Source organism: Phycodurus eques, chromosome 1 (genome assembly GCF_024500275.1).
Source record: "Phycodurus eques isolate BA_2022a chromosome 1, UOR_Pequ_1.1, whole genome shotgun sequence".
Lineage (NCBI taxonomy): Eukaryota > Metazoa > Chordata > Actinopteri > Syngnathiformes > Syngnathidae > Phycodurus > Phycodurus eques.
This window is the reverse complement of record NC_084525.1, coordinates 51436452-51454349: the sequence shown is the minus strand read 5'-3', so window position 1 is coordinate 51454349 and position 17898 is coordinate 51436452. Positions and strand designations below refer to the sequence as shown.

At 40.6% G+C, this 17898-nt stretch overlaps 2 protein-coding genes across 5 annotated transcripts in view; one reads left to right on the top strand and one right to left on the bottom strand.

Moving 5' to 3' along the window:
- The window catches only part of LOC133413834 (FERM, ARHGEF and pleckstrin domain-containing protein 1-like), a 59426-nt gene extending 56751 nt beyond the window's left edge, over positions 1-2675 (bottom strand). For both annotated transcript variants that reach the window (XM_061698685.1, XM_061698693.1), the window contains exon 1: positions 2509-2675. The gene's annotated coding sequence lies outside the window, so the exon portion shown is untranslated. The remainder of the gene's footprint in view (positions 1-2508) is intronic.
- Positions 2676-6182: 3507 nt separating this feature from the next.
- On the top strand, positions 6183-16860 carry LOC133413815 (N-chimaerin). 3 transcript variants are annotated; one of them, XM_061698656.1, is made up of 15 exons: positions 6183-6262; positions 6574-6665; positions 7828-7866; positions 8008-8063; positions 8561-8592; positions 8674-8787; positions 9205-9331; positions 9422-9583; positions 10452-10529; positions 10591-10675; positions 12069-12242; positions 12790-12867; positions 12941-13078; positions 13153-13258; positions 15702-16860. In XM_061698656.1, the coding sequence occupies exons 2-15, from the start codon at positions 6647-6649 to the stop codon at positions 15871-15873; spliced, it is 1380 nt and encodes a 459-aa protein (XP_061554640.1). In that variant the 5' UTR covers positions 6183-6262; positions 6574-6646; the 3' UTR covers positions 15874-16860. The 3 variants fall into 3 exon arrangements, with proteins under 3 accessions (XP_061554640.1, XP_061554648.1, XP_061554656.1); XM_061698664.1 differs by lacking the exons at positions 6183-6262; positions 6574-6665; positions 7828-7866; ... (2 more) ...; positions 8674-8787; positions 9205-9331 and having other exon boundaries at positions 9491-9583; positions 10572-10675; XM_061698672.1 differs by lacking the exons at positions 6183-6262; positions 6574-6665; positions 7828-7866; ... (3 more) ...; positions 9205-9331; positions 9422-9583 and adding an exon at positions 9809-10290 and having other exon boundaries at positions 10378-10529.
- The last annotated feature ends 1038 nt before the right edge of the window (positions 16861-17898 follow it).

The following is a 17898-nucleotide window of genomic DNA, read 5'->3' as shown; positions in this document are numbered from 1 at the left end:
TGGTTGTTTGTTTGTATGTGCCCTGCGATTGGCTGGCAACCAGTTCAGGGTGTACCCCGCCTCCTGCACGATGATAGCTGGGATAGTCTCCAGCATGCCCGCGACCCTAGTGAGGAGAAGCGGCTCAGAAAATGGATGGATGGATGTAAAGAATTAAACAGTTTGTGCATCATGATTATTCATTATAATTGTGAGGCTCCTTCTGGTGTGTCTACCTTGGCCACCAAGGGGCAGTATAACACAGACATAGGTACTGTACACAAGGAGACAAAACGCTAAGCTCAGCAGAGGATAGTGAGGATGGTTAATATTGTCTGTCTACATGTATTTCGCCACAGATTGTGTTCAAATATCTGTTCCTTCAAGGGATATAACACCACAACGCTATACGTTAACAATTTATAGCGTTTTGCATTGTGTTAGCAACAAACTATGCAGATTTTCCCCAAGGCAGTTATGTGGTTGTATTAAAAATACAGCTTATTCTCTTTGTTTTATGTTTAGTTTGACAGTAAAATTAAAAACTAACTAAATTAAAAACATCTTTACTATTCTTCACTTTGCTCTTCTTTTATCTATAGTTATATATATATATATATATATATATATATATATATATATATATATATATATATATATATATATATATATATATATATATATATGTTTACTGTGTTCTTTTATGTATACATTGTATTCTTATTATATTATTATATTGCAGCACGGTGGCCGACTGGTTAGAGCGTCACCCTCACAGTTTTGAGGACCGCGGTTCAATCACCGGCCCCGCCTGTGTGGAGTTTGCATGTTCTCCCCATGCCTGCATGGCTTTTCTCCGGGCACTCCGGTTTCCTCCCACATCCCAAAAACATGCATGAATTGGAGACTCTAAATTGCCCGTAGGTGTGAATGTGAGTGCGAATGGTTGTTTGTTTGTATGTGCCCTGCGATTGACTGAAAACCAGTTCAGGGTGTACCCCGCCTCCTGCCCAATGATAGCTGGGATAGGCTCCAGCACGCCCGCGACCCTAGTGAGGAGAAGCGGCTCAGAAAATGGATGGATGGATGGATGGATGTATCGTTATTTGTTGTAAATTCTGCCCCGCCTTCTTGGCCAGATCACCCTTCAAAAAGAGACCTAGGTCTCCATGGGTTTTTATTTTCTGGCTAATTAAAAGTTTTGATTGATTGATTGGTTGATTTACTGACTATCTACCAAACTGCTGCTTGTTGTGAAGTGAGTTAGGTTGAGTTCACTGCCCCAGTACTGTGCTCAAATCTCGAATTTTTCCTTTAAAAAAACAAAACAAAAATGTTTTAATTAAAAAACAAATGCACAATAATGGCTCGTATTTTGTAAAACTTGTAAGTTGGGTCACTCATATCTCAAGGCACCACTGTACATTTTATTTAGAGCTTTTATAAATATTGCAAGCATCAGGTGGAAACCTCCAATGTCCAATTTTTTTCTCTCTATTTTGTCTTTTACTTTAGCTCAGCTGTGATAGTTTTCAGCGATTGGTACGAGCAAGTAGATGAATGGATATTTAAAAAATGACATAATTGCTTAGTGGAATAAAGCGGGGTGGCACAGTGGCCGACTGGTTAGAGCGTCAGTCTCACAGTTCTGAGGACCCGGATTCAATCCCCGGTCCCGCCTGTGTGGAGTTTGCATGTTCTCCCCGTGCCTGGGTGGGTTTTCTCCGGGCACTCCGGTTTCCTCCCACATCCCCAAAACATGCATGAATTGGAGACTCTAAATTGCCCGTAGGCATGACTGTGAGTGCGAATGGTTGTTTGTTCCTATGTGCCCTGCGATTGCCTGGCAACCAGTTCAGGGTGTACCCTGCCTCCTGCCCGATGACAGCTGGGATAGGCTCCAGCACGCCCGCGACCCTAGTGAGGAGAAGCGGCTCAGAAAATGGATGGATGGATGGAATAAAGTGGCCCTTGCATTCTTCCATTTTTCCATACGGGGCACTCGGAGGAAAGTTTAGACAGCCCTGATGCTGTACCCTGAACAGGGACACATAATGCTTGTTGTTGGCAGAGTGAAAGCAAAGATGTAGGTTAGCAGAGTAATCCTTTAGGCCCCAGTAAAGATGCCAGTCGGCTAAAGATTGCTGCGGGTTAGTCAATATTGATGCTGACGTTTTGACAATGGCAAACCTCTTTGGATGGCTTCGGCCAATTGATCATCAACAATAGAAACTAAATCGGTGTATTTTAAGACAAAGTCAATACAAAGTCACTGGAACTAGTCACACTGAACAGTACTACTGTACAATAGAGCAAAATAAGATCTGCAGGTCTGGTCCTCGTCCTCCCCAAGATAATGATGACCACACAGACTTGATGCAATCGAAGCGAAATTCGACTCCAAATTGCTTACTCATCGAAAACATCAAAAAATCACACAACAGTTGCTCATTCGTTGAACCACAAAATAGTCTGAACGCGTGCAACACGAAGAGTGTACGCATAATCCGGATAGAATTATTTCCTCACCACACTCCTCTTTCCCGAGTAGTCCGTCGGGTTTGTCGGTATATCCGTCGGTCGTTACCGTTTCCTGCTGTATATAGCTTTGCCTCTCTCAGGTGGGACGCTGGCTTTGCGTGGCAGAAGCCATTAGGACAAATGCAAAACGTGTGCGAAGCTTTTGCGAGCTTTCTTCGGGAACAATAAACAGAAGCGCACCGCCTCCTGAAGCCACCCGGCGAGACCACGTCATCGATGGGACAGCTCTCTACCGCCATCTTCTGGTCATCAACTATACTCTCATCAATGCTTCTCACATTTCTTTTCACAAAGTACCACCTCAAAACATATTTAGCTCTGTAACTACCACCATAATAGCCAACATAACAGTTTAAAAATAAATTAAAAATAAATAATAATATTGGTTTTACGCCTAAAAAGCACATTTACTGCAAGTCCTCGACTTAAAATGGATATTTGACTTCTATAGCCGTCAATAGCAGTGCATGGGGAAAAAAAAAAAAAAAAAAAAAAAAAAAAACTACTGAAAAAAAATGTACTGTACACGAAAAGAAAAAACAAAATGTACTGCACTGGATTAAATAAAAGTTTAATTCAGATGTTGCATAGCTAAAAGTATCATTCTAATATGTTTGATTGTATTCCTTTGTAAATTTTAAACTGTATTTAATTCAGTGATTCTTTTGCGTACCACAAGAGAGAGCCCGCACACCACTAGTGAAGGAGTGTCAAACTCGAGGGCCAGGGGCCAGATGCGGCCCACCACATCATTCTATGTGGACTGCGAAAACAAATCATGTCGATCTATTTCATGTTTCTTGCTAAAATTTGTGCCAAAGTTGCAAATTGACTTCATTTTTAAAAACTTGAGAGCTTGCAAGCATTTTTGTTACCAAACCATTTTAAAAAATACATTTAACAACAGTTTTGACGTCATATTTCCAAACTAGGTATCCATAAATCTTTAGTTGTATAATGTATTCTAACATTTATACGGTTTTCACAGTCATAATGACCCTCTAAAGGATACCATAACTACGGTACGGCCTGCAAAAAAAAATTAGTTTGACAGCCTTGCACTAGTGATACTTTTACTACACTTAGAGAATCATGAGTCTGACTTTCCAACAAAAACACTGGGTATAAAATTCATGCCCTAGATGTTATTTACAGTCACATGTAGCACTGAGTTATCATTCTAGCAAAGCGGTGGGCAATCTTAAATACTGAAAGCCATTTTGACCATCTCCCGGAAAAAAAAAAAAAAACACCGGCAGCCACAAAACCCTTTTGACTTCTGAAGTGAGATAACGCTGCATATATAGTTTTTTCCCTGTATGTGTAAAAAAACTATAGTGTGTTGCATTTATTAAATCAATGAACTGCTGCAGATAATGCAACATTTTATCTCTGCATGTAATAAAAACATTTTGAACTCTGAAAAAAGGCTTTGTTGAAGCTTACTTTCAAATAAAATAGTGAATGTCTATTTGAGTCCTCCTCATATTCATTAAATTAAAGCCAAACTTAAATTATCCGCCTGCAGCAAACCAAAAAAAAATCATTGTTTCTGTGTTCAGTGATAGTTTTATTCTATTTCACTAAACAAAAAAATACACTTAGGTTCAAGAGTAAAAACCACATTGACCAGGTAAAATAAAAATTTTAATTGGATATTATTTTGTAAATATATACAGGTATTTTACCTGGTCAATGTGGTTTTTACTCTTGAACCTAAGCGTACAGCATCACCATACAGGGCTGTCGACATCACCTTTATTTCAATAACAATTGTAAACTGTCATCTGTGAAGGGTAATTGATGTTTGTTTTTTAATATACTGTAGTTCATGTAGCATTAAATGTGTTTTCTTCAGAATTTGTTCTTTTCTTGGATTTATCTTTGGTTTTCCTCCCGGGGGTGGGATAGCCAGGTATACATCAGTGCTTGTGATGAAAAATAAATCAATAAGTACAAAATATTTTATTATAATATTACAAGAGCACCATAGTCTTCAAATTTAGAATTGCATTTAAAAAACGAAATCCATCCATCCATTTTCTGAGCCGCTTCTCCTCACTAGGGTCGCGGGCGTGCTGGAGCCTATCCCAGCTATCATCGGGCAGGAGGTGGGGTACACCCTGAACTGGTTGCCAGCCAATTGCAGGGCACATACAAACAAACATTTGCACTCACATTCACACCTACAGGCAATTTAGAGTTGTCAATTAACTTACCACCCACGCAGGCATGGGGAGAACATGCAAACTCCACACAGGCAGGGCAGAGGCTTGAATCCCGGTCCTCAGAACTGTGAGGCAGACACTGTAACCAGACGTCCACTGTGCCGCCTAGAAACAAAATAACTAATTTAAATTTTAATACTCATTATTTAACTTCCACAGTCAGAAAAAGACACAGCAGAAGGATGAAAGAGCCATGCGGCCCTGGAGCCATGAGTTGCAAACTCCCGTTGTAGCACATGTCCACCATACTAATTTCTATTTAATGAATTAAAGTTCCATTGTAACAGGCTGCCAATTTTGCACACCTCTTTTGAGACACTACTACATTATTTGTGCACTCACTGTAATAGTCTCGTCACTCTGCAGTATTTGCATATCTGTTATTGACCAATACTGGCCACTCGTGCTTGAGAACTAACTGCACCATTTGCACAACTATCACTGTTCCAGATTATCACACTACTAGTTACTTTAAACTGCTTACATTTTTTGAGGATTCTGCACGATTTGCACAATTGTCACTGCTCCAGATTATCGCACTACTAGTCACTTTAAAGTGCTTAAATTCCTTGAGGACTGGTAACCTTTCATTGTTCAATGACTCGCTGTAGTGTGTTTTTGTCCTAAAATTATATTTTGCCACAGTGGCTTTCTGTTGTCGTACTAGAGCAGCTCCAACTACCGGAGACAAATTCCTCGTGTGTGTGTGTGTGTGTGTGCGTGTGTTTTTTGTTGACATACTTGGAAAATAATAATTCTGATCCTGTACATCTAGGTTCACGAGCATGCCAACGTAGCGGCCATGTCTGCAGGGGCACTACTCCGATCAAAGGCAATGCATAAACATTGAAAATAAGTTGTAACTTGCTTATTTCTCCACCATATTTGATGAGGTTTACATTTTCGTCATTGTAAAAGCGTTTGCTATCAATTCAGAAAATCTGAAAGAAAGACACCAAAATATTTTTACCTGTGAAAGGTTATTTCCAGTTCCCTTGTTGTGATTGTACAGCGTTGTGTGTAACCGTATGAAGCACAATGTACCGGCATTCTTGGTCTTCAGGCTTTCTTGCCGTTCACACACATAGAATGCACTTAAACTTTTACCCTTCTAGCTTAGCGTTACCGAAGGCACACAGTATAAAAGGGTCTGTCGAGTCTATGGTTTTTGAACACTACTCGGGTGCGCCTTTAATGACGGCATGATTGTCGCATCGTTATAACGTACCAGCTCTGTTTTTTAAATAAATAAATGATAGTAATTTTATATTGTTTTGTAATTGAAAATAACAAAAATAATACAATCTAAGCGTTTTACGTCCATCTGTGTTGCGATATTTTCGCGCCACAACTCATGAGACGGCGGAGTGCATCATGGGATACCTCGCTTCTCTCCTGGCCGTCGGTCAAGGCCCGTTGCCATGGTTGCCATGGTTACCACCGACAGCGGGAGAGTGCGAGACGGTTCACGTGACCCAGCAAGATGGCGACCACATTGTGGGATTGATGCTAGTGTGAGTGCTCTACTGTACTTGGTGTAATTAGCTAACCGCTACATTGAGAGACCCGTTGTATTTCACAATAGCAGCCGTATTCTCCTGGTTGAACACAACAACAAATTCCAAGGAATTCGCTTTTTTTTTTGGTTCGCGAGTTGCGATTTATGCTGTCAAATGAAGTAATAAACCTGCTAATGTTAGCTTTTTGCTCAACCCGAGGTGCTGCTGGATCATTTGTTATTTAGCCGGTGGTCACCGGGTGTCTTACAATTCTCTTGTTGAAGGTCATTTTATTTATGCTAATATTATTATTTTGTTTTTTGCAGGGTCTTAAGGGCCGGAATTTGGATGTGATTTTTCTATTGTTCACCATCATTGTCATCTAATTACAGCATCACGATGGCCCTAAATGTGTTCGGTAAGCAACAGTATCAGTATTTGGTACAATCTAGTTAAATCGACGTGATAGTGGTACAGTAAGTAAAACAGACTGTTAATTAATTAAGTGATTGTAATTACTCTTACGCTAGAGCTGTAGCTGGTAGTTGAATTTGATTGTCTGCATGGTTTAAATCAAAAGTTATTTCTCATGGTGATAGTTTGATTTGATGCTATTTCAGTTTTTTTTTTTATTTAAAATTTTTTTTTTGTCAGCAACAGCAAAGAAAGAACCATTACTGAGTTCTGAGAAAGACAGTGTGAACGTTGTTGCACACATAGTTTTTATGCATCAAGGACATGTTATGTCTTAATTTCTTTGACAAGGCCCCAAGCACCCATCTCAGTGAGATGTGTGAAATTCTTCCAGATGGTAGGTTATTTTGAAGATAGGATACCAAAGTGTTGTGTAGTGAACACTGTGTAGTGAACACTGAATACACCAAGACAGGATAACAGTTTAAGTATGTCAAGAAAAGGATGAGTGTGCTACACAATACATCTTCTACTTTCTACTTGTATTTTAATTCGTACAATGGTTGCAGTAGAAGTCCTATTTAAATTAAAAGCAACACAATCTCAAATGTCCACTTCAACATTGGTGGGAAGCGATATTTTTACATTAGACACAGCTTTGGCCTGAGCACAAAACAGTAAATAGGCAAGTTTTTCCATTGAATAACGGCTAGTAGGTTGCTCCAAAAAATATAAATAGAATATGTGGGCGTTTGCTGTATTTTGATTTGCGGTATGTTAAATTCTCCTTGACGTGATGTATCCCATCTGCACTCACATTGGTAGGTATCTGATACATTCCGGATTTTTATCCACTTGTACAGAGGCCTGATTTCGATCAGTGGGTATTCAATTCAATGGACTTTTTCTCTTTACGCTGCTGTGACGCATATCCTAACTGTGCAAAAAAAAATTAATCTTGCATTGTAAATCCAGCCAAAGTGATATGTAAAATGATGATTGTGTATTTTAGATGTATTTTAGAATAGATTTTAAGTAGAGAGAAAATACTTTTTGTTTCCAGTGTACGTGCACATATTGCCCCCAGTGTTTGTCAAATGTTCTTAAGAAAAAATGTCTTTGGTTACAAAGTAAAAAAGAGAAACTACTTCCTTTTGTGTTCTCAGATCACGATGAATACAGGCCACCAGTATGGAAGTCCTATTGTAAGTGCTTATAAGTAGTATTTGTGTGTATGTGTCTGTGTCTGGTGATGCCATTTCCTGGTTTACAGTACTTGTAATGTTGCTTGACCTTAGTTGAAACTCACTTAGAACTTGAGGTGTAACCTGTGTTTTCTGCCACAGTGTATCAGCTCCAGCAGGAGGCGCCACACCCACGTCGAGTAACCTGCACTTGTGAGGTGAGGTTCCATTTACCTAATGTTGGCAAGTAGGATTTTGAACAAATGTTGTTTATCATTCTTATGTTTGCAGTGTGGTGCTCAAATGCCGGTCCTTACTTAGGGTTGCACAACTTCAAATAATCATGGACCTCTTTGTGTGCGGTGAAAAAATTCCCCACGGTCTGAGTCTTTGCACTTTGATAGTGGTATGGGCCAAATAGTTGAAAATTGACTAGTAGACTTGTCTGTACAACCCCTAGCCCTCACATAGCACCACACAAATATTTGCCATTGTGCTGATATATTGGTTTGCCATCATCATCCTTTCTGTTGATGACAACAGAACACTGTGCTCTGCTCTCTGTTCGACTCTTCACTGCTCCCATACGTAGGCCAGGTCACATGCAGGTCGGGAGTAAAATGTTATGTCACGAATAATAATAAGTTTTCCAGGTGGGTGGAATTGCTCTGCTAAATCTTTTTACAGGTCTTGAAAATGTGTATTTCTCCTGCAGGTGGACAATCGACCCAAATATTATGGAAGAGAGTAAGTAGCTAATTTCATAGACATGTTTTAGGAGAATTCCAAAATTCTTCCATATGAACATCAGACTTGTGATGTGTTCAGGTACCATGGGATGATTTCCAGAGAGGAAGCGGACCAACTTCTGAGTCAGGCCGAAGGCAGCTACCTCATTCGAGAGAGTCAGAGGCAGCCGGGCACATATACGCTGGCGCTGAGGTACGCGGACCTCATAAAAGGTCGATGCCATATGCCACGTAACTCAGAGTACGTGTTGCAGTCAACTATCCCATTGGTGAATGTGAATCATCATCCCACTTCTGAATGAGCTTGAGCGAAAGTGGAGCAGCACTTGGTTTTGGGTCGGGATGGTCTATTCATAGCCGTGTTCCACCTGCACCTATCCGCTTCCATGTTCCCCCGTGCTTATAATTACATTCCATAAATACTCCTCTGTGAATGAAACGTTTGATTTTGGGTTAATGATCTTACACTGTCGATCCACTAAGTCCTAGAAAAAGTGTTGGCCCAGTTTGGCATCTGTTTCTTTTTTTTTTTTTCCCCTCAGACCTTATTAAAAGTCATTAAGAAGAGAGCAGTTTCTGCATAAGATCTTTTTCCTGTCACCTCATTCAGGTTTGGGAGCCAGACGAGAAACTTTCGTCTTTACCATGATGGGAAACACTTTGTCGGCGAGAAAAGGTTCGAGTCCATACATGACCTGGTCACAGACGGCCTCATCACACTTTACATTGAGACCAAGGTCAGCACTCAGTGGGCATTATTCATTAACTGCTCTTTCTTTATCATCCCAAAGCATTTCAAGTGTTTTCAAATTGTGAATTACTTTTAGGCTGCGGAGTACATCGCTAAGATGACCATAAACCCAATTTATGAGCACGTAGGCTACACAACGCTAAACCAGGAGCCCACTCTGAAGAAAAACTTGCCACACAGCATGGAGGCCCTTGATGGCCCAGCTCCCATCAAAGACGATCGCAACACAGAGGAGAGGGTGAGGATGTACACATTCATTGATTTCAAGTAGCTGAAGTTTATCCACATCAGTCTCCCAAGGCACGTTGTAACCTGAAACGCACTTGGTATATCTCCACTTTTCTAATTGTAGAGTGTCGCAGATGAAGCAGAGTACAAATTGAACATGCAACAAGACAAGCAATCAGCTCTTTGGCTTTCTCTCCAGCGACCATTTTGCTGGGGGATTTAGTAACTGTAAGAATCACTGCGCTTTTATTGGTTCACTCTCCTCAGAATGTGACCTGTTCTATCTATCTCGCCCTCCCTCTCTCACTTGCTCAGTGTAGAGGCGCATTAGCGGGCACTCAGTCATGTGGACCGACGCGCGCAGAGCGGGAGACGGAACACCAGTCCACCTGAAGGATGTTTTGGATTTATTTGCACATCTTTAAGCAGATTTTGTGATTCTCTGGGTGACTTTTGTTGACCAGCTTCATCAGGATGCAGACTAATTTGGCTGGCTGACTATAGCTTTTCTTTGGATTCTACAACTTATTTCTGTTTGTTGTGTGATTTACTGAAATTGCTCTTTTGGCTTAAACACGCTTTAAACCACCGATCCCATAATGCCGACCGGTGAGGCTCATGTTGTTAGGAGAGGTAAGAAGAAGCAGTCGGACAGGCAAACTGAGAAACGCGCTCGTCAAAAGAGTTCTTTTTTTGCTACTGCTCTTGGTGTAAAAGGTAGAAGTGGTGGCTCAATTCTTCCTCTGCCAGTTGCTAGCACCACCTTGGACCCCATTATAAAAACAAGGACCTCGGTGGACCGAGGCCCGGTTCCGTCTAAACCAACATCTCCTGCTTCCGCCTTCTGGCAGCCAATAAAATCTTTTGCCCTTTCACAGCTCACGTCGCTGGTGCGTCGAGCCACGCTGAGGGAGAGTGACATGGTGCACAAATATGAGAAGATTCACAACTTTAAGGTGAGACTCACGTGCGGGCATGTGTGTTGATTGCTTATTCAGCTTTTGCCTCCGTCATCAGGTTCATACATTTCGTGGCCCTCACTGGTGTGAGTACTGCGCCAACTTCATGTGGGGGCTCATCGCTCAAGGAGTCAAGTGTGCAGGTAACACATGAGCGAGCGCACCAGAGGTGGGAGTAAGTCTCAAGTTTTAACCTTCAAGTTTCAAGAAAGTCCCAAGTTACTGTGGCAAAAATCAAGCGAGTCGAGTCAAGTCATTACTTGGGTTAAGCAGGTCACAAGTGAGGTCATGCAATCTTGCTCAGTCACAACATATATTAGCACATTAGCCACTTTGCACTCATTATCTATACTTGCATAAGATCTATTAACAAATTCACAATCACTTTTTTTTTTTAACGGTCCCAAACTAATCTCGGTGTTGTCTGTTTCAGTAGTTCTCAAACTTTTGACACCAAGGTCCACCTAAAAAAATAAATAAAAATGTGCTCTCCAAGTACCACCATAATGCCCATCATTAAAGTACAGAAGCGTAGTAGTGTTAATTAAAAACGAGTTATTCCTAATTTAATATTATTGTAAACCATTCTAACATTGTGTAGTTTGAACATTAGCACTGTGCTTAAACATAGTAAAATAAAAGGACTGATACTTAAATACAACTGAACTGCACTTGGACAGTGATTCTTTTGCGTACCATTAGAGGGGGCCCGTGTACCACCTGTGTTTTTTTTTAACCATACTTGGAGAATCACTGGTCTTTTTGTTGTCTTCTCAATTAACCCCATAACCGACATACAGTTTATTAAACAGTTAGCCAAACTGTGAGGTTAACGTAGCTTACCTGTCTTTGTGAGTTTTATAGTGACCAAGAAAGTTAGAAGTCATTGTAGTTGTCGTCTGCATTTTGCCGTTTTCTTTTTCTCCATTTTATCAACAAGCATAATCCTGGAATCCAAATGTAATAATCTTTAGAGCTCCCTCGATGGAGGAGTGGTAAAGAGACTTCAAGATGTATATTTCCACTCTTAGTTGAAGTTTACTCTCAAACTAAACATAAAGAGAACTACACGTTCTGTATTTAACATACACACAACATACAAAACATAGTGGTAAACGCCGTAGACGGGCTTACGAATGGCAAATCGCATCTAGGTGGCTTGTTAAAACCCTTTAAGAAATTGATATTTGAACACAAATGGTGAAGCAACACACAGACAGTAAATATAACAAAACTCACAGGCATATATGTTTTATCCTCTGTGAAGGATGACTAATATTAGTGAGGCTTAATGAGCAATGAGGTGCGCATACCAGAAGGAGGAACATAATCTCCATTTAATTGAAGCAAAAGGTGACAAAAACTATTTTAATTCTTAACATTTTGTTTAATTACAGTATGTCATTACTGTCCTAAAATAGGCGAATTAAGTCTGCCTGGAGTCAAGTCATGTGACTTAAGTCCCTCACCTCTGGCGTGCACACACAAACACACACACACGTGCACACACTAAAATAAACCTCTCGAATGTGCCAGACTGCGGGTTGAACGTCCACAAGCAGTGCTCAAAGGTCGTGCCCAATGACTGCCAGCCAGACCTGCGTCATGTCAAGAAGGTGTACAGCTGCGACCTGACCACACTGGTCAAAGCGCACAACACCAAAAGGCCCATGGTGGTCGACATGTGCATCCAGGAAATTGAGGCCAGAGGTGAGTGGCGTCCGAGAGCTGACTAAGCCTATGTAAACACTTTCATTCAGATTATTATTTTTTTGCTTATATGTGACATATAGTGCATTTTTTTTCAGTTCAACGTGAACAGTACAATTCAGATTTTTTTCAAATCTGACCAAGGCGTCTTTCATGTGTGGATATAAATCACGTGTCTACTGCGAGTGCAGTCTGGACGCTCAGGTGGCACTCATCTGACCTTCAAGTTATCAAGAGGCGCGAAATGTCACAATGAAGGAGCAGAAAACAGTCAGTGGCGAAAAGAAGATGCTTTAGAACTGATAAATATAAGAACATGTTGATATTGATATGTACTTGATGTTTAACTTGCTGCGTTCTTGGCCAGGTTACCATTGCAAAAGAGATGTTCTGATTCAAACCAGTCTTCTACCTCGTTAAATAAAGGTTGAATAAAAAAAATAATAATAATAAAAAATCTGAATTGGGTATCATACCCTGCAATGTGAACATAGCCTTAATCAGATGACTGTCTTTTTTTTAACTGTGGCCGCACGCCGTTCTTCAGGTCTCCAGTCGGAAGGTTTGTATAGAATATCCGGCTTCAGCGAGCTAGTTGAAGACGTCAAGCTAGCGTTTGATAGAGGTGAGAATCACTGCTAAACTCTCAAATAAACTCCGTGTTGAGGCCCTTCCCTCTGACTGCGTTGTGTCCGCAGATGGCGAGAAGGCGGATATCTCATCAAGCGTATATGATGACATCAACATCATCACTGGCGCGCTTAAGCTTTACTTCAGAGAACTGCCCATTCCCCTCATCACATACGATGCCTACCCACGCTTCATCGAGTCTGCAAGTAGGCCCCCCAAATGCTTTCCATGACAACATGTTTAAAGTCTTTATTGGTGTTCTTCCATTTGCTCATTGCAGAGATCACTGACCCAGAAAAGCGTCTGGAATCCCTCCACGAGGCCCTGAAGCTACTGCCGCCGGCTCACTGCGAGTCGCTGCGGTACCTCATGGCGCACCTCAAGAGGTACCCGCCTGCCGCATTTGTTTTTTTAATGTGGTGTTATGAACAGTACACCCAAATCTAGCTTTTGATTCCACCGCGGTGTGAGGAAGCAGGATGGTGACTGCTGTGTAGCGATTATGTATGAAATAAGAATTGTAATTCATTTAGGATAAAGTAATAAGCCGGGAGCGACGTTGGCATTACTTCCGGTTTATCGTAAAATATATATATATATTATTTGATTGTTAAAATCAAACTAATGTCTCAAAGGCCACCACGTCAAGTTTTTCAAGTTTAACTTTAGGCGAAATGATGACAAACCTTTTTAAATCAGTCTCAGAATCTAGAGGTTGCTACATTCTACGACATTTTGAGTCCTAGATTACAGAGGTTTACTTAAATTCAGAACACACACAAAATACGACCACAAGTGGAATTTTATGATATATTTAATGAAACACAACTACAAAAAGAAAATAACACTAAGGGTAAACGAAAGAAAGAAAATACGAAAATGGAAAAAAGGACATCATGTGTGTGTTCGCTGGGCTAAACTAAATGAGCGTGTGAGCGTTTAATGCGTTGAGTCAGAGCGAGAGAAGGCAAAGTTGGGATTTTGTATGAAGCTAGTAATTTCCCCACAATTATTAAGCACTGATGTTGTACATCATAGTAAGCTGGTCTTTGGGGGTGGTCTCTCTTTGGAAGCTGCTCCGGAAGCAACGCGACAGATTTGGTTGCTGCCGAAAAAGATGGAGAAAAATAAAAACAAAGGGAACAAGAGAGGCGGGAGAAGAAAAATGGTCGTCACGCTTTCTTGGGAAAACTGGACGTCTCTCTTCCTGCCTCTTTCGTGGCTCGCAGGCAATTTCAGAGCGATCCCGGTGGCTGGGATCTACCTTCGTAGTAGCGGCTCTGATCGCTTAGCGGAGGCCCACGTTTAGGCTGGGAAGCCATGTCCATTCGATCCCGGGTCGCGTTTACCAAGCCGTGTGCCTGCACAAAAGGTGAAGCGGGGGAGGGGTGGCCGATGGCCAGCCCGGCTGGCGAGCTGCCCGCAAGGTACGAGGAGAGCAAAAACAAGACTAGCCTGAACTCAACTCCCTGAGAAAGGTGTGAGTTTAGAGTTAAATACCCCAGGGGCGGGGCGTAGGAAGAGGGAGTGCCGACTTTGAGAAGACCACATCCATGAGCCTGAATCTTGTCTACAAATTTGAGTAAATGGATTTAAAAATAATATTAATCTAAAGCACTCCCAATTTTGTACTCTCACACATAGGATCATTGTTTAAACTGGTCGTGGCAGATCGGTTGCTTATTGTTCAATACAACATTTCGTACTGTTTGATTTCAAATCATGAACAGCTTTCAAAATCATGCAGAGGACCTGTCAAAGTGAGAATGGGGACACAGACACCAAGGCATACATTTGGAATATATCTACAAAGTTTGCAAGATATAAAAACGGACATTTTGTCTTCTGTTAACAAACATCAGAGGCACATCCACAAGTTCTGGCATTTCCAGTTCCTCTCAACGCCAGTGGGCGGAGCCTCATGCACATCGGTGGATATTAACCACATAGTCTTCCCCAACCATTTCGTCCGGGAAGTGGTCTTTTGAAGACAGGAATCAAGATTTGACGGGAAGCTGCTAATTAGGTTAAGGTCCACTTGACGTGCACCAGGCCCTGTCTTAGTCGCTGTCCACAGCAGGGCAGCGTGGAGGAGTGGGGGTTCTCAGGTGGTCGCGAGTCTCTGTGATGCCTCAAAGTTGTGGCATGCATGTCCGCTACAGCTGCATCAGGTACAAAATTAGTGTGACAGTGTAACCGAGCAATGAATTAAATTGGGGCTGTCACTATCAAATATTTTTAGAATCCATTATTCCATTGATGATTCCATCGATTAATAGGTTAAAAATCTATTTTGGATTATAGTTTACTGGAATTTTATTTATTTTTTTTACCTAATGTTTATTAACCGATTATTTTTGTTTATTTGGTATTGTTTAAAGATTAAACAAAAGCAAATTTATAACAGTTAAGCAATATCCCACGAGAGGGATTGATGTACTCACTGAAACTGAGAGCTACTTCTTGGGAACTGGTTAATGTGAAGGTCTACTCGTTTAATATACATTTCTGCGTTGGTTAGTAACCTATGAATAGCAAAATAGCAGGCAACTTATTAAATGTCTGGAGAGACGTCCCATCACACGTACATCAGGGTGCAAAAGCTCTAAAAAAAATCACACAAAACCTAAACCTGCGACTGATGGCGGTACCTTGATGAAAGTGGGTATTGATATGTGGGAAGGTTTGGGTTGTATATTATGGAACACTTTGCAATGGAAACAGGCCAAAAATATGTACGGTACTGATCTGAACTGAACCATTGTGCTTTGAGGGCTAAGTGAGCACGCCTTTGTTTTCGTTTTTTAGCCCTTCTGTCTCTTCCCTCAGAGTTACCCAGTACGAGAAGGAAAACCTCATGTCCAGTGAGAACCTTGGCATCGTCTTTGGGCCCACGTTGATGAGATCGCCTGACCTGGATGCCATGACGGCGCTCAATGACATCCGCTACCAGAGGCTGGTGGTGGAAATGCTCATTACTAATGAGGACGTGTTGTTCTGACAGGCGCCAGAATTACCAATGCAAGGCAACTTGTGCCAAATGACTGCCTGTTTTTTGGTCAGTGTACTTGCCAGCAGCAAAAACAAATTTTAGAGGGAATACATTTAAAAAAAAAATGCTAACACTGAGCCACATCCTGTCGGAGCAGTCAAGAAAATGCTGTATTTCCGTTCTTGTTTTTCATGTTGGAGCTTTGTCCCAATGAAGTGGGAGCTTGCCATAATGAGCCAAAATTAATGGAAATGTTGCTACTTCTGGGCAACCACAACCAGTACAACCATGTACTCCCTCGGTTTCCTAAAAAGAAAACCTGATTGTATCTCACTAAAACTGAGCGTAACTATTGTCACAAAGCGTTATTAACTGTAAGATGAAGGATTGTTTGCAATGTTCTTTTTCTTTTTTTAAACTAGTGCCATTTGAAAAAGGGCGAGGTGAAGTCAAGATGCATTTTGTTTGTGCTGCTGTGTCAGCTAGCACATACAGTATAAGTGCGTTCCACCCCATTTCTGTCGGGGGAGGGGGGCAATGATCAACTCTTACTTGAATCTTTTCATGAAGTAAAAAATAATGTAGGTTGTGAAAAAACAAAAGCATCATGGCTGCTGGACTGGCTTATAATATAGAGACGTAACATAATGTAACAGCATTTTCTAACAAATCCAGTTTTGTTGCGTGATTTAAAAATATATGGTTAATATATATATTGTTTTTGATTCTATCATGTACTAACCACCATCACTGCTCTCTGCTGAACTCGAACAAGAGCCTTCTGTGATCTGTGACACTACTTCGTCGAAAATGTTTTATTTTTTTTTACATTGTCATGATGTTGATTTATACTATTTTCTGTATAGTCTGCAATGCATGGGGAAATTAAATTATTACATATGCCAATTAAATATGAAGTTTGTTCTTTATTTTACAGCACTCATGATCACTAATCTTTTCTTCACAGGACTCATGTATGCCAGTGACAAAAAGTGATAGGCGTAACAATGAAATGAAGGTACAAATAACTTCACAGGACTAATAGTCCGTCATGTATGCCAGTGACAAAAAGTGATAGGCGTAACAATGAAATGAAGGTACAAATAATACCATTGTCTGTCTGTTCCAATTATACACTGGAATAAATTATGGGTTGCTGTGCATGTATCGTCTTTGTGTTCAAATATACATACCCAGATTTCACATTTTGTAAATCAATTAGTAAATTGACCCTGTGATTGACTGGCAACCAGTTCAGGGTGTTGTTTGGCAGTGTGCCGCGAGAGTTCTCTAATGTAAAATGGGTGGCTTGGCTCAATTAAATTTGGGTAAAACTCTCCTGCCACATTGTAGATACGGCTTTCCTCGGGCCGTTAAGATTCTAAAACCATATAAAGTTTAATTGCCTCATCATATTATTACATATACACAACAAATTGATCGATAACTAGTTTTGAAATCTGAAGTCAACGATAATAGTTTGCTCAAGTAATGTTCAAGTAACTGTGGAGGCAAAACATGCTTACAATAGTTCATTATTATTTATTACATATTAATATTGTATTAATATGAAAATTTGGAACAGATTTTAGCAAGGATCATGGCAGTTGACAGATGTTTTGCTTTCACGGGCCAGGTAAAATGACGTGGCGGGCCGGATCTGGCCCCCAGTCCTTGTGTTGGATAGGTCTGCTCAAGAGAATTGATTTTCAATGTATGGTACGAGAACGAATCACTCAATTAAAGGTTCAAACTGCAAAATGTTACTGTGGCTTAAACCTTTTCTTAATCCAATGCAGTACATTTCTTAAGTACTTTAACTTTAGTCCACTAAATTGGCATTTATTCTTTTAGAACGGTTTTGAAACATTTATTTTGCTACAATTTTTAATGTAACTTTTATGTTTAATCGGTTTTAATTAAATAAGTACCAGTAAGTACATTTTCCTTTATTCAAGCAAAGTATAAATTTTCAAACTATGCAAACTGTTACAGTGGCTTACAGATACTAATGGACAGTACAATTGAATACAC

Bases quoted from the DNA above. Each gene is read 5' to 3' on its own strand.
- LOC133413815 (XM_061698656.1), top strand. The intron at 8,064-8,560 runs GTGAGGTTCCAT...TTTCTCCTGCAG, and splicing joins GAGTAACCTGCACTTGTGAG to GTGGACAATCGACCCAAATA. The intron at 10,530-10,590 runs GTGAGACTCACG...CTCCGTCATCAG, and splicing joins AGAAGATTCACAACTTTAAG to GTTCATACATTTCGTGGCCC.